The sequence below is a fragment of the Mauremys mutica genome, chromosome 5 (assembly GCF_020497125.1).
Source record: "Mauremys mutica isolate MM-2020 ecotype Southern chromosome 5, ASM2049712v1, whole genome shotgun sequence".
NCBI classification, from domain to species: domain Eukaryota; kingdom Metazoa; phylum Chordata; order Testudines; family Geoemydidae; genus Mauremys; species Mauremys mutica.
Window position 1 is genome coordinate 28,052,972 of NC_059076.1, and position 13,939 is coordinate 28,066,910.

The 13,939-nt window shown below is 39.5% G+C and overlaps 1 protein-coding gene across 12 annotated transcripts in view; it reads left to right on the forward strand.

Moving 5' to 3' along the window:
- GRID2 (glutamate ionotropic receptor delta type subunit 2) overlaps nucleotides 1-13,939 on the forward strand; it is a 1,103,852-nt gene that overhangs the window by 640,404 nt on the left and 449,509 nt on the right. For all 12 annotated transcript variants that reach the window (XM_045017699.1, XM_045017705.1, XM_045017706.1 and 9 more), the window contains one exon: nucleotides 11,546-11,751. In XM_045017699.1, the coding sequence (XP_044873634.1) occupies nucleotides 11,546-11,751 (206 nt within the window). The remainder of the gene's footprint in view (nucleotides 1-11,545; nucleotides 11,752-13,939) is intronic.

A 13,939-nucleotide genomic window follows, 5' to 3' on the forward strand; every position in this document is an offset into this window, starting at 1 on the left:
AAGGAAACACTGTACCAAAGTTGCACAAACACATAAGGCATTGTACTGGCATGCAGCGTTTACAGTTAATTCACACAAGCAAAAAGGCTAAATGATTTAAAATGTTAAAGCTAACATTTTCAAACCTGGGTGCAAGTTAAGCACCTAAATAAAAGTTACCTCATTTTCAAAGGTATTTGAGCATCTGCAGCTTCCACTGAGTTCAGTGGTTGCTGCTGGGTGCTCAGCACTTGTGGGAATTGAGCTGGGTGTTTAGGAGCCTGAATATAGTCATAGGAACTTAACTTTAGGCACTCATTTTTTTAAAATCTTGCCTTGACTGCTTAAAGTTAAGCTCCCAAATCAATATCTAGACTCCTAAATAAGTGGCCTGATTTTTGAAAGTGGGAGCTATTGAGCCGACTACCACTTACCTCAGTTTAATAGTGTTAAGCCTGGTGAATTTAAATTGCTATGCTTGAGCCTATAATATCTATCATCATCAGAAAGGCTAAATAGTTTTTAAAACTGAAAAATATATTAACTTATTCCTAGGAAAAAGAGGAAAGGAGAAAAAACAAAAAGAGGAAAGAGATATTTTTAAAAAGAAAATGCAGGCAATTAAAAATATGCACCAGAATAATTTATGAGCAGAGTGGTTGCATTAAATACATAAACAATAAAGAACTTTGAAGATAAGTTAATTCCACTTTAGTAAGTAATATAATAAATAAAATATATAGAAGGCCTGGCTGGCACACCCTCCACCAGAAGACCTGCTTTTTTTCTGCATGAAGGGAGACTATAGAACACCTGCTCTCTTAGAAAGAGAGTTACTGCCTAGCAAGATCCACTTGCTTTGGCTACCAACTCCACTGAAGTAAAAATAAGCACACAAACCTGTGAAGGTCTTTTAATAAAGATGATTGGGCTGCTAGTATTCAATGTTAGTGTAGGAAAAGCTGAGCAAATAATTTCTAGTGGATAATTCATCCAATGAATCCAGTTTTGTTTATAAATTGTCTGTGAGCAATTTACAATTTGCTCACTTTTTAAATTCAAATGTAGTCACTAAATGATGTCTACTACTATCTGTTGAAGTTTAGATTGTTTCTGAGCAATTCCATGCACATATTCACTAGACAAGCTATTTTGCTTGGATGCACAGGTCTCATGTTGTTGTTCCAGTTCCCTAAATGGAGAGTAAGCTCTTGGGGAAAATTATAATTTACCACAGAAACTGTGTTTCTTTGAGAGGATAGCCCATATGGTTCTACACTCGTAGAAGATACTCATCTGCAGCATCTGAGCTTAGAAGTGTCCAGTACGCAATTTCCATTGGGACCAGGGAGACCCACGTTCTACCAAATCCCGGGACCCAGAGAATACAAAAAAGGTGTGTGTGTATGTAGCCCTGGCTCTAACTGTCCTTCAGTTCCTTCTGCTAATTCATAAATCTGCAACAACGATCTCATAACTGGGGCAAGTGGGGAGTGTGGAGACATACTGGCAATCATTTTGAAGAACTGCACTTACGGATATCGTGATGGGTTGTACCCCTGGGGTGCAGTCTGGGAGCTATTGGAACCGCTGTGCCCCTAACTATTCAGCTGGGTTGGCCACTCTTACACTGCTCTGATGATGACACCCAGCCAGCCTCTCCAGGCCCTGTTATCACCCAACACGGTAGCAGGTGGCACCACACGCCCAACTGAGTCACCTGAGTGCTTTACCTAAGCCACTCATGGACTAACAATGGAGGCCCCCAGCCGATATCCCAGCTGGAGTATAAACCCAGAATTATGCTGTTTTGCACTGCACAGGGATCTGTACGGTGCAAACTCATTAATTAATCCGCTTTGCCCTCTGTGTGGGGAAGACATGCACCAAGCCATTAACGGAACTGAAATTTTCCAAACACTTCAATCAAGAACACACTGGTTAAGATAAAACATAAAATAAATTTATTAACTACAGAAAGATAGATCAAAGCAGGTTATCTAGGAAATTAAACAAAATCGCAAACTAAGACTTATACAAACTAGATAGGATTTGAATCAGCAATATCTCACCCTGACTGATGATACAAACAGGCTTACAGATTCTTGAGGCACAATCTGCGTCTGCTGTGCAGCTCGGGTTCCCTTTCCAAATCCTTTGTCTTCCAGAGGTTCTTTCAGGGGTTGAGTTGTGGGGGAAAGAAGACAATCATGATGTTACTCCCCATCTTTTATAGGTTCTTCCAGCTCGCTGGAAAGTCTTTGCATGTGACATGGGGGATCCGCCCCCATTGGCCAAACATTCTCCACTTCCTCTGACGAAACTTCCTTAAATAGAGTTCTTGTGCTAGTGGATTCTTCCCTGAAGGGGTGTTGATGACAGCAATTAACACTATCTGACTACTTCATTATTGTAGCTGAAAGGCTGGTTTTGGGTATTTCCAGCCTCACATCAGACTTTTATAACTTACACACAGCAAGATTGCATAACTTCATATACAATGATAGCACATACAATCCAATGTTTAATGCTAATGTTTAGCAGATCAAGACTTTTAGAATGATACCTCACAAGTCATACTTTGTACACAACATATCATAATTATATGACAGTGGTGAATATGGGGGTGCCACAGTAATTATTTTTTTCTTCTAGAAATGGCACATGGATCCCCACTTTTATGATTATTAAGACGCATCAATGACCTCAGAGGAGATTGGTCTGAGGGGTTAATTCTGAGTAAAGGTGTGTAGCCTTCCACATTTCAGTTAAGATAACATAGTAAAGGCATGGTATGGAAGCTGCTTTAGGTCAATTGAATGTGCCCCAATACCTAGAGGTGACTTCAGGTTTACCAGGCTGTACCTGGCAAAGATGCAGAGTCTCATCCATTTGAGAAGCCTTGAGCTGAAATAGATTTGATTCCTAGTCTTATCCCTATATGCTGTAAAAGGTCTGGGATTGTTTTGGTAGTATGTAAACAAAAGGTGTCTGCAGTATGAAGCCTAACTTCTTCTGGTTTTGAATGGTATTTGAGAAGCAATGCAGACAAACTAAAGGCCAGGAAATTGGAGATTACTTTAGTCAGGAATCACAGGTGAGGACAAAGGACCACCTTCTCCCTGGGAGGAACAATGTAGATGACAATGACCATCATGACTTGGCTCTCACTAACTTTCTGGGTTGATGTTTTAAGATGTGGCCTTCACAGTAAGAAGGTATCGATTGCAACCCGTCTGACATAGGTTCGTTAGCTTTGAAAGAAAAAGGTCAGATCCCACTAGAGAGAGAGTTTGTACACTGAAAGGACTATGGATCCATTGAATTGGATAGGCATAGTGAGAGCAAAAGTTGTCAGTCCATGCATCAGAAGGTAGACAGTCAAAATGGCAGCCAAGTGTACTCTGATCAAGCTCAAAGATAGTTTTAACCATGCTAGGTGCAGTAAATAATCCAAAATGAAAGGCCTACTTCCTCTGACCTTTCTAGATGGCGAATCTTTTCCAGGTCATTAAATAGGGTTTACTTGGTACAAAGCCTCTTGCTCTTTGACAGGAGATTTGGGGTTTCTTCAGAACAGTTCTTGCAAGGGAAATCTATCTTGCCACTAATGATTGCTTGGCTGGCATACCGCTGCTTACCTGGAGCTGGGGAAGGATCAGTGGCTGCTTCAAAACCACCACTGCCAGCAATTCAGGGACCTTCTTAGACAATCAGACCATGTCTGGTTGGTGGCATGGGCCTATAGTAGGTAGCCCTGCCCACCCTTAAAAGCAAGGGAAAAGGACAGGACGAGATAGAGCAAATTCTATGTATAATAATGTGATACTGTTACTATCCCATATCTTGTAACCTACTGGAGTAGAGTGAACATCATTTTTGGATGCCAGAAAGATCCCCCCACTTGCAAAGGTATAAAGCTCCTGGCCAAGATTTTAAAATATGAGTACATTAAATTAATCAAATAGGAGCTGCTGGGTGCTCAACACCTCTTATAATCATGCCACTTACTGAGTTGCCTATAGATATAGGAGCCTAATTGAAAGCATCTATTTTTAAAACTGTGGCTCCTATTTCTAGTCCTGCAGGACTGTGAAATATCAGACCTTAAACTAGCCACTCATCCAGGACTAAAGAGTGCCATTCCTGGGCCATGTGCCAGTGTAGTTTTTGGAGAAATATTGTATGCTTGGGGGGAAAGAAGCACTCTCTCTACCCCCAGTTAACAGCAAATTTTCAAAGCTACTCAGATGTCTGGAATGTAAGACTTAGTCACAAAGGTAGAAAAACAGTCAGGCAGGCAGTCAAGGGTACATGGTAAATACAGTTTATCATATGAATAGTTGCTGTACAAGCATAGTATATGACTGTTTTTGGGGAAGGGTGGGTTGTTCCCCCCCTCTGTACTTTATATAAGTTCAGGTAGGAAATGCTACACTTTGGGATTAATTCCAGGTCCCATTCAATTTTCTTCTTCTTCTTTCCCTTGTCCCCTTTTCCCCTTGTATCTTCCCTGTCTGTCTGTCTGTCTCTCCTCCCTCCCGGTTAAAAGGCAGAGAAACTAAGGAAAATCTAGTATCAATCAACAACATGGATGAAAACCAAGTACTCAAGTGTCTGGAAATTCAAAGGTTAAGGTCCCTATTGCAACACTGCTTCAGCCACATATGTAGTATTATCTGTTCCTGTTTTCCTTGTTAAATATGAACTGTAGTGGATTTAAGTTTATTATTGATATATACCACAAAACATACAGTATATGCACTGAGGCTGAAGAACTGTTGCAACAGGAACTTTAATTTAGTTGATGGGAACTGGAAGAAAAATGTTTAGACAAAACAAAACAACAAAACGTTTGCGAAAAGCTTTGAAGTTGTTTTAATTTCACTGGTTCAAAATGGAACAGTTTTTATTTTTAATTAAAAAAATGAGTCTTCAAACTTTAGAATTTGAAATTTTTAATTCCCCGCCCTGCTTTTCTCCTTCCTATAGTAATGTGCATAATGTTCAGGGCGTGGTGTAGGGGTTGTTTTGTTTTTTATTTTTATTTTTTGTTGTTGTTTGGCAGTAGTGTCACTTACCCTTTTTCCTTTCTTCCCCTTTTTCTGCTCTGTGACTTTTCAAAACTTCTTCAAATACATTTCAAGTCCTGTTGTGTAGACCACAGAAATTTGGATGGTACAATCAAATATATAAGCTCCTGAACATAAGCTTATCAACAGTTGATCAATTACACAATCAATTTATCAACAGCTGAATTAATGCATTGTCCTTTGAGGTTAGCTCATCATTAACCAAAATATATTTTGCTTAATGCTCTCATTCAACTTCCTAAGACCAATGGAAAAAAATCAGAATAGGGTAGTCTGGTAGTTTGGTTGGTTTGAGGGTTCTTTGTATTACAGATACAGATGGGAGGGAACTGCACTGATCTGAGAGTAGGGTGAAAGAGGAGAGAGAGTGTGTTGTTGAATCATCATGCTAAACATCATTGCTCACTTCAGCTTAAATCCTAACTACATTAATAAATATCAACAACCTTCTAGAAATGTGGATATTTAGCTGAACACTTGAAGTAGAACTGAGACTTTTTCAGATTCCAGCCTGAGCTATGCCTCTGTGGTGTACAGTACGTATCCATAATTAATAGGCTCCGTCATTGCAGCCATCACTGTGTAAGAAAGGATTACTGCGGTAGATAAGTAAAGCTTTCTTGATAAGAATTTGAACAGCATCATATGTTATACAACTGCTTTCCTCATCAGCAGTACAAACAAAATAGTCTTTTGAGTAATCAGCCAGTGAATATTTATGACAAGTGCATTCACCTTTTCCGCAGCAGCTGAATCAGGTGATATATTTCATCTGGGCAGAATGTGAGGTGGTTTTGAGGTCTAAAATGATACTACAGAAGGATGGGTTAATGACTGTATACCACCCTGGGAAAACTAAATGCTCAATTAGGAGCCATGATTACCTTATAATTCTCTTTTATCTCTAGTAAAATGCCAGAAGCAAGCAGGATTTAGTTTTATTATCATTATCAGGTAGTATAATCTCTCTATCAACCAGAGCTGGTCTGATTATTCATTGTGAATGTAAACTTTGCATCCATTTCTGAATGTACTTGTTTTTCATAAGTGAGGATGAACAATTTTCAGTCTCTAGGTAGTTGATGTTTGCTATTTATTTTTCATTGTGTAATTGATCAACTAAGTTGCATAATATTGGTTCTGCTATCTGATAGGATGAGTGCACCCTTTTAAACCAGTGATTGACTAATGATTAATAGTAAACTGTGAATAACAAATAGCTGATACATTGTTCGGGTGAATTTTCAGAAAAATAGTTTTGTGGTAAAGTTTATTAAACTTCTGGGATATGTGATTTTTCTCTGCAACATGCTGGTTGACTTGGTACTAATGAATCAGTCCATGTTATGCACTGTAGTACACAGATATATTAACAAACCTGGCCAAGGCTTTCAGATAGTATAAATCAATCTAACTCCATTGAAGCTATGCTGATTAACACTAGCTGAGGATCTGGCCCTTTGTACTTTATTTAATTACTTAATAATGTCTTTGTCACTGATATACCTCCTTTGCATTTGCATTCTTCCAAAACTTTGGTTGTGTTTTGAAAGGTAAGGTTGGGCAGCTGGTAGGCTGAACCAACTTAAAGAAATCATGGATGCCACCAAATAACAGAATGCCCTCCAAATTGCATAAAATTTGCACTGCTCATTCAAACAATATCATTAAAAGTTTGACCTAAGTAAAGTTTTCCTTGGCCTTTAAAATAACTTTTTTTTCATAATGATAATCTCACTGATTTCTTAACGTACTGCTGGTAGCCATTATCATCTGATTGGGATGCAGATGAGTTGGTTTTCTCACTCTGCCTACATCAGCACTAGAGGTTTTTAAAATAGCTAGCAGTCAGGTCAATGGAACTAATTTCAAATACACAGTTCCTCGAACATGGTCTCATGAACAAAGCAATTGCACACTAAAATGCATTAGAGAGAGAATCAAGGGGTGGGTCTACATTACCAAAATTAAGAGCTGTAATTCATCACTGATAAATTACAGATTTGGGCTTGCACTATGGAGCTAAATATAGCAGCAAGTGGGTGAGTCTCAGAGCCCATACTCCAGCCCAAACAGGAATGTCTACACTGCTATTTCTAGCCCCATAGTGCAAGCTCCAGAACCCTAGTCAGTAGGCCTGGCTTCTGAGACTCGTTCGGGCAGGGGAGAATACATATATATTTTTTTAATGTAGATGAACCCTAAGTGATTTGCCCAAAGTTGTATAGGAAATCTATGGCAAAACTGGGAACTGAAATCTGATCAGAGTCCAGTCCTAACACTTAAACACAAGGTCATCTCTCCTAACTCAGTAGTTGAGATTAGCTAATCGTAGCTACACTCTTACTAACAGTAGCTAGATTTTAATGTCTGGGTGATTGGGAAGAGTATTTCCAAAAGGAGAACCCCTGATATAGGGACTCACTTCTTGGATTCTTTCAAAAGAGCCAGAGCTGCTTGACGTTTGGCACATGGTATTCCACCTATTGCATTGTTTGCCTGGAAAGAGATGCCGTGGTGAGTAGCATATCTGTTTCTTTACAGGTAGGGTTTGACTTCGAGACTTATCATTGACATTGAAGAGCTGATTCTATATTCATGTAACCTTGTGTCAAATGTGATGGTTGTATTTTAAAATTTTAATACTAAATATTAGTGACACAGGGGTGGAGAGAAGGCAGTAACACTGGCTCTAGTACCAAGACTGTAATGAGGATTCTTTATATTGGTGACAATAGATAGCTGTCCTATGTTCTTTGAAATGACCATAGATCTGATTTTAAAAAGAAAAATCTCATTTCTAGTTGTCTGGCTAGCAAATGTAGGATGAGAATCACTTGTGCAACAAAAATTAACAGCTCTGTGTGTGCCTCTGCTGAGACATCTGCAGCACCAGCCACTTACCAGATTTTTGTGCAGAAGGAATTTACCCATGGAAAACAGCGTTCCATGGAACAATGTAGAAATATCCTACTATCAGATAGTTTATGCAGGAAAGGTGAGTTGACACTATCCATTCAATGATAGCACCTAATCTTTGGCATATTTTTCAAAGAAGATCATCTCTAGTGACTAGAGAGCTAAAACACTGGAATCAATAATTATCATAATTTTGTAGCACTTACGCAACAGTTTTCATCTGGTGGCAAAGTGTTTCATTAAGATAGGTAAACTTCATTATTCTCATCCTTCTTTTACAAATGGGGCAACTGAGGGACAAAAACATCAAGAATTTACCCAACATTGTACAGTTTGTCAGTAGCAAGGTGAGGAATAATACACAAATTTCCTTACTCTGTCTCGTGCCCTATCCATTAAATGACACTGTCTCCCTAGATGTGTATCAAGGTGCCACCATGCATAGACTGAAAGATCACTGGAAAGAATAATCTTATCAACAAAGAGCATCCCAAGTCTTAATGTCCACTGGGTCTGTTAATATTCAACATATTGAATTGCTTTGTTCGATTAATAGATTTTTGAAGGCCAGAAGTGAGTCCTGTGATCATCTAGTCTGACCACCTCATAACACAGATTAGAGAATTTCACTCAGTAATGACAGCATCAAGCCCATAACTTCTGGTTAAGTCAGAACATAAGTTTTAGGAAAACAGAAGTTCTCCCACTCACTTCTGTCTCTTGAATGGGTGAGAGGAGCCCATGGCCATTGGTAAGGAATTGAAAACTGACAAAATTTGTCCTAATTTAGGCCACATTTCTCCAGGTATTCTCATGGTATATGTAGATACCTGAGAAGGTTTAAATAATTTAGGGCACTCCTGCAGGGCCGCCCAGAGGATTCCGGGGGCCCGGGGTCTTCGGCGGTGGGGGGCCCCCGCTTCGGCGGTAAGTCGGCGGCGGGGGGTCCTTCCGTTCCGGGACCCGCCGCCAAAGTGCCCCAAAGACCCACGGTGGGGACCCCCTGCCGCCGAATTACTGACGAAGCGGGACCCGCCGCCGAAGTGCAGCCCCCATCGCGGGTCTTCGGGGCACTTCGGCAGCGGGTCCCGGAACGGAAGGATCCGCCTGCCACCGAATTACCGCTGAAGACCCGGTGGCGGGTCTCACTTCGGCGGTAATTCGGCGGCAGGGGGTCCTTCTGTCCCAGAGTGGAAGGACCCCCGGCCAGCGAAGCCCAGAAGCGAAGAAGCTCTGGGGGCCGGGGGCCCGGGCCCCGCGAGAGTTTTCCGGGGCCCCCGGAGCGAGTGAAGGACCCTGCTCCAGGGGCCCCAAAAAACTCTCGTGGGGGCCCCTGCTGGGCCCGGGGCCTGGGGCAAATTGCTCCACTTGCCCCCCCCCTCCCCCCGGGCGGCCCTGCACTCCTGGCCAGTCTTTATCTCTATTCAAAAAGTTCCTGTCTAACTGGCTGTTAAGTAACCCAGAAACATGGTAAAACTTTAAAACTCAGGCTTTAAAGCAGGAGCAGCTAGTTTATCATTTGCATAAAACTAGGCATGTTTGTAACAGTTCAGATAATCTTATTGCTTCTTAAATTGGCATTGAAGTGCCAACAAAAAAACAAAAACAAAAAACCCTTAACATCCCTGATTAGACTGAATTTAATTTTCCCAATTTAGACATTAAATAGAAGCTGTAATTAGCATCTGACAATCTTTTGGAACTTTATTTTTAGGATGTGCATGTACTTTATCAGTGTTAAACCATTCTTCAAATATTTAGTAATACTTCAAACATTGCTGACATATCTATATATAAATAGTGATTGCAGCCATGGATTCCTAAAATGGCCTCCTGGTTTGCTGTATTTTACTTCCAGAGGATCACTCGTGGAATATTAATGTTTTAAACAAGCTTGCTCCCAAGCCTGGCTCTTTTAAATAACTTATGTGGATTATTTAGATATGTGACTGTTCTATGGCTGCATTGCATTGCATTGCATTGCATTGCATTTTAAACTGTCTAAGGACTCTGCTGTCTCTGAAGCCAGGCAGCCATTTTGTGCTCAGGTAAGTATAGATTCTCACAAGGGAGAGAGACAGTGTTCTCTCATTGGGGACTATGTTTGTTCCATTTTGTTCTTTTGTTTTCAAATGAAAATAAGTTATTTGAACTGTAAGCATCAGTTTTAACTCTGCAACTGGCCCTTTGCAGCAGGGCGTTGTTTAGCGCTGTGACACTCCAAAACTTTTTATATACTGGGTAGGTATACCATAACTCAAAGGCAGGTGCTGAAGACTTTTTTAACCATAAGGCCCTATAAACTCAAATAGCTGGTGGGTATCCAGTGAGCATTTAGCACATAGCTAAAATGAAAGGATATTTGTAGGCTGAGGGAACTGGGATTATTTAGTCTGCAGAAGAGAATAATGAGGGGGGATTTGATAGCTGTTTTCAACTACCTGAAAGGGGGTCCCAAAGAGGATGGATCTAGACTGTTCTCAGTGGGACTAGATGACAGAACAAGGAGTAATGGTCTCAAGTTGCAGTGTGGTAGGTCTAGGTTGAGTATTAGGAAAAATATTTCACTAGGAGGAGGCTGAAGCACTGGAATGGGTTACCTAGGGAGGTGGTGGAATCTCCTTCCTTAGAGGTTTTTAAGGTCAGGCTTGACAAAGCCCTGGCTGGGATGATTTAGTTGGGGATTGGTCCTGCTTTGAGCAGAGGGTTGGACTAGATGACCTCCTGAGGACTCTTCCAACCCTGATATTCTATGATTCTATGATTATTGGAAAAGGAAGGGGTGCAGATACTGTAGACACAATGACTTAAGCAATTACAACAAAAGATAAACATGAACAACTCATTCTTAGGAAAGGTGTACACAGAATGAGCCAGAAGGCTCCATTACAACTCTTTGAGTATGAAAAAAATATAATTCATGTATTTTGTTTTCATTTTTATTTAAAGCTAAACACAGTCAATGGCCATTGTGTCTACCAAGTAACATATTATGGTTGTGTTTGATTTTTTTTTAAAGGAAGTAAATTTATGTACAACTTGGACCCAGCTTTTGCTAAATAGCTAATGCACCTAAGTTTAGGAATTCAAAAGTATGTGCTTCTCCAAGGACAGTTGTATTATGGTGATAACATTACTTTCAGTCTCCAACAAAAGAAACAAAGAAAAGCACTGTATGTTGCAGTCTGATAACTTAGCCTCCCCTTCTCTGCATGTGTCATTTAGTATGAAACTGCTCTCGGAGATGTACAGTGTTAATTAAAATGGGAAACAATATGGTGATTGAGTGAGGAAATCAACTGAAAATAATTAAGTACTGTTTTTAAGTGATTCTTTTTAACACTAACCCATACATAAAATTATTCCCACATTTTATCACGTTAGGACATACCATGAGCATAGCTCAGGAAAAGTTGAAATGAATATTAAGTTAGGATGGCCTTCAGGGATCTACCCAACACTGAGTAGAATACCTTTTCAAGATAAACAGAACAGTGTTTTTGTCTCTGTTCTATATACAAATTAGCATTTTGATGGGCTTTTGATGTTCCTAGATATCCGTGGAATACAAGAATTTTTGGACAAAGTATCTCAGCAGGGAATGGATGTAGCACTGCAGAAGGTAGAGAATAACATCAATAAAATGATCACAGGGCTCTTTGCCACCATGCGAATAGAAGAACTGAACCGCTACCGGGACACTCTGAGACGGGCCATTCTTGTAATGAACGCATCAACAGCCAAGTCCTTCATTACAGAAGTAAGTGATCAGCAGTGTTAATTTTCTCCTACCCTCTATGCCCCCAAATTTGTTTACTGAAATTTAAAAATACTTGATCAGTGAATAATTTTACGACATCTTATAAAATACAGTAAATAGATTCAACTTTATATGACTCCTTGTAAAAATAAATACTTCAGAACGTATGCTTGATTCCCTCTTAAAAAAAAACCCAACAACATAAAACACTTATTAATGATGGTTTTATAGTTCATATGAGTCCATCCAAAGGAAAGTATACCTGTGCCCCTTATGAGCAATATATTACAAAAAATACAAGAGAAATATCTTTAGAACTCTTATTAACATTCATATCTGTTGTACTGCTAATTCCCTGCTCATCTCATTTATTCCTTAGCATCCACTTTACTGCTGAAAGTAGTTATATTTTTATTTAATTACATATATTTTGGATATGGGTATGTTTATCTGACTGACTCATTGAAACGTGGTGGGTTTTTATAAAATTAAGCTTAATAATGACCTAGTAGAGGTTATAAGACAGATCGGAAATTGGTATCATAGGTTTAAGTTAAAAGGATAATATATTCATGAAGAATTTAAACTGTTAAAATACAGTAGTATTGATATATTTAAGCAAAAGTTGGATTACTGCATCAAATTTAACTAATTAAAGGAGTTTTGTGTTGGAAGTAGCTGACTGCCATATTGGTGGGATAGGTGTTTTATTGGTTGGGGATTGAGTGGGTTTGTTTGGTCTTTTAATGACCTTCCTTTTTCTTCAGAAGATAGGGTTTGTGGGATTTTATTATTTTTTGTGGGGTGGGGCATGGGAAAGTGAGAGAAAAATTGTTTTTAATTTTGAAAACAAATTACAGATATGGTAGAGATGGTATAATTGTCATGAAATAGTTCCAGACATTCAGAATGTATGGCATACTATTGGTGTTACACAACTTTGCAATTGTTGGCATTTGAGAAACTGGAGACTTCTTAATGGCAACCAATATGAGTGGGATTTTCAAGAGTCTAAGTGACTTAAGAGGACAAGTCCTATTAGCTTTCAATGGAAATTGTGCTCCTAAGTCACCTAGATACTTTTGAAAATCCCACCCTATTTGTATATATATTTAATTAATGGCATGAGTGGACAGCTCCATGCTCCAGAAGTGCATGACATAGATATATTCTTCCCCTTATCATCAACATATGGCTCAAAGTAAACATGTTGCTTGTCTATCACACAAAAAATATGCTCTTTTCTTACATTTAACAATAATCTTTCATGCTGGATCTGTTTGTAGGCAGCATTGTTTGGGAAAAGGGAAACAGGAAGGAATGGAATAAGCTATGCCAGCAAAAGGCGTGGTCTATGCTAGACAATTAATTTGGTGTAACTACGCCCACAGCCCTGAGCATCGTAGTTAGGCTGACCTAAGTCCCCATGTAGACTGCATTACATGGAAGAATTCTTCTGTTGACATGGCTACCGCCTCCTGCAGAGGAGGTTACCTATGTCAATGAGAGAACTCCTCCCATTGTCATAGGTAGTGTCTACAAAGAAGTGATACAGCAGTGAAGTTGCAGTTGTGCTGCTGTAGTATTTTAAGTGTAATCAAGCCTTAAGGGCTTGTCTTCACAGAGAGTTGTTCATGAATAACTTCATGAGTCAACATTTCCCAAGTGCATTAAGGTAAATTGAATTAAGGTCACTTGAATTATGAATCAGTGTGTCCACTCAAGGGTTTAATGCAGTTCAACTAATCATAGTAATTGACACCTTTAGTTAATTTGGATTAATTTTCCTAAGTGTCCCCCTGTAGACAAACCCACTTTTATTCCAAAGTAAGAATGTCTTGTCCCTGTTCAGCTTGGGTTAACCACTTGGGTTAAGCTAAACAGGAAGAAAACACTCTTATTTCACGTTAAGACTCTCTACATGTGGAGTTAATCAAGAACAACTCCATGTGTAGACAAGCCCTAAGCCTTTATGGCTTGCCTGCCCATGACGTGCAGCTGTTGGTTCATCTAGGCTTCTTAACTTAAGTACTTAATGTTCTCATGGTTCAGCTGAGGACATGCCACAACTGTAATAAGCATGACAAATACCACCTTTTCCAGAATAAACAGTCACACACGATCCTGTGTAAATTGGCAGTCTACAAATTAGAGATTGCTTGAGGTAGAGTTTATCTTTGCTTTAACC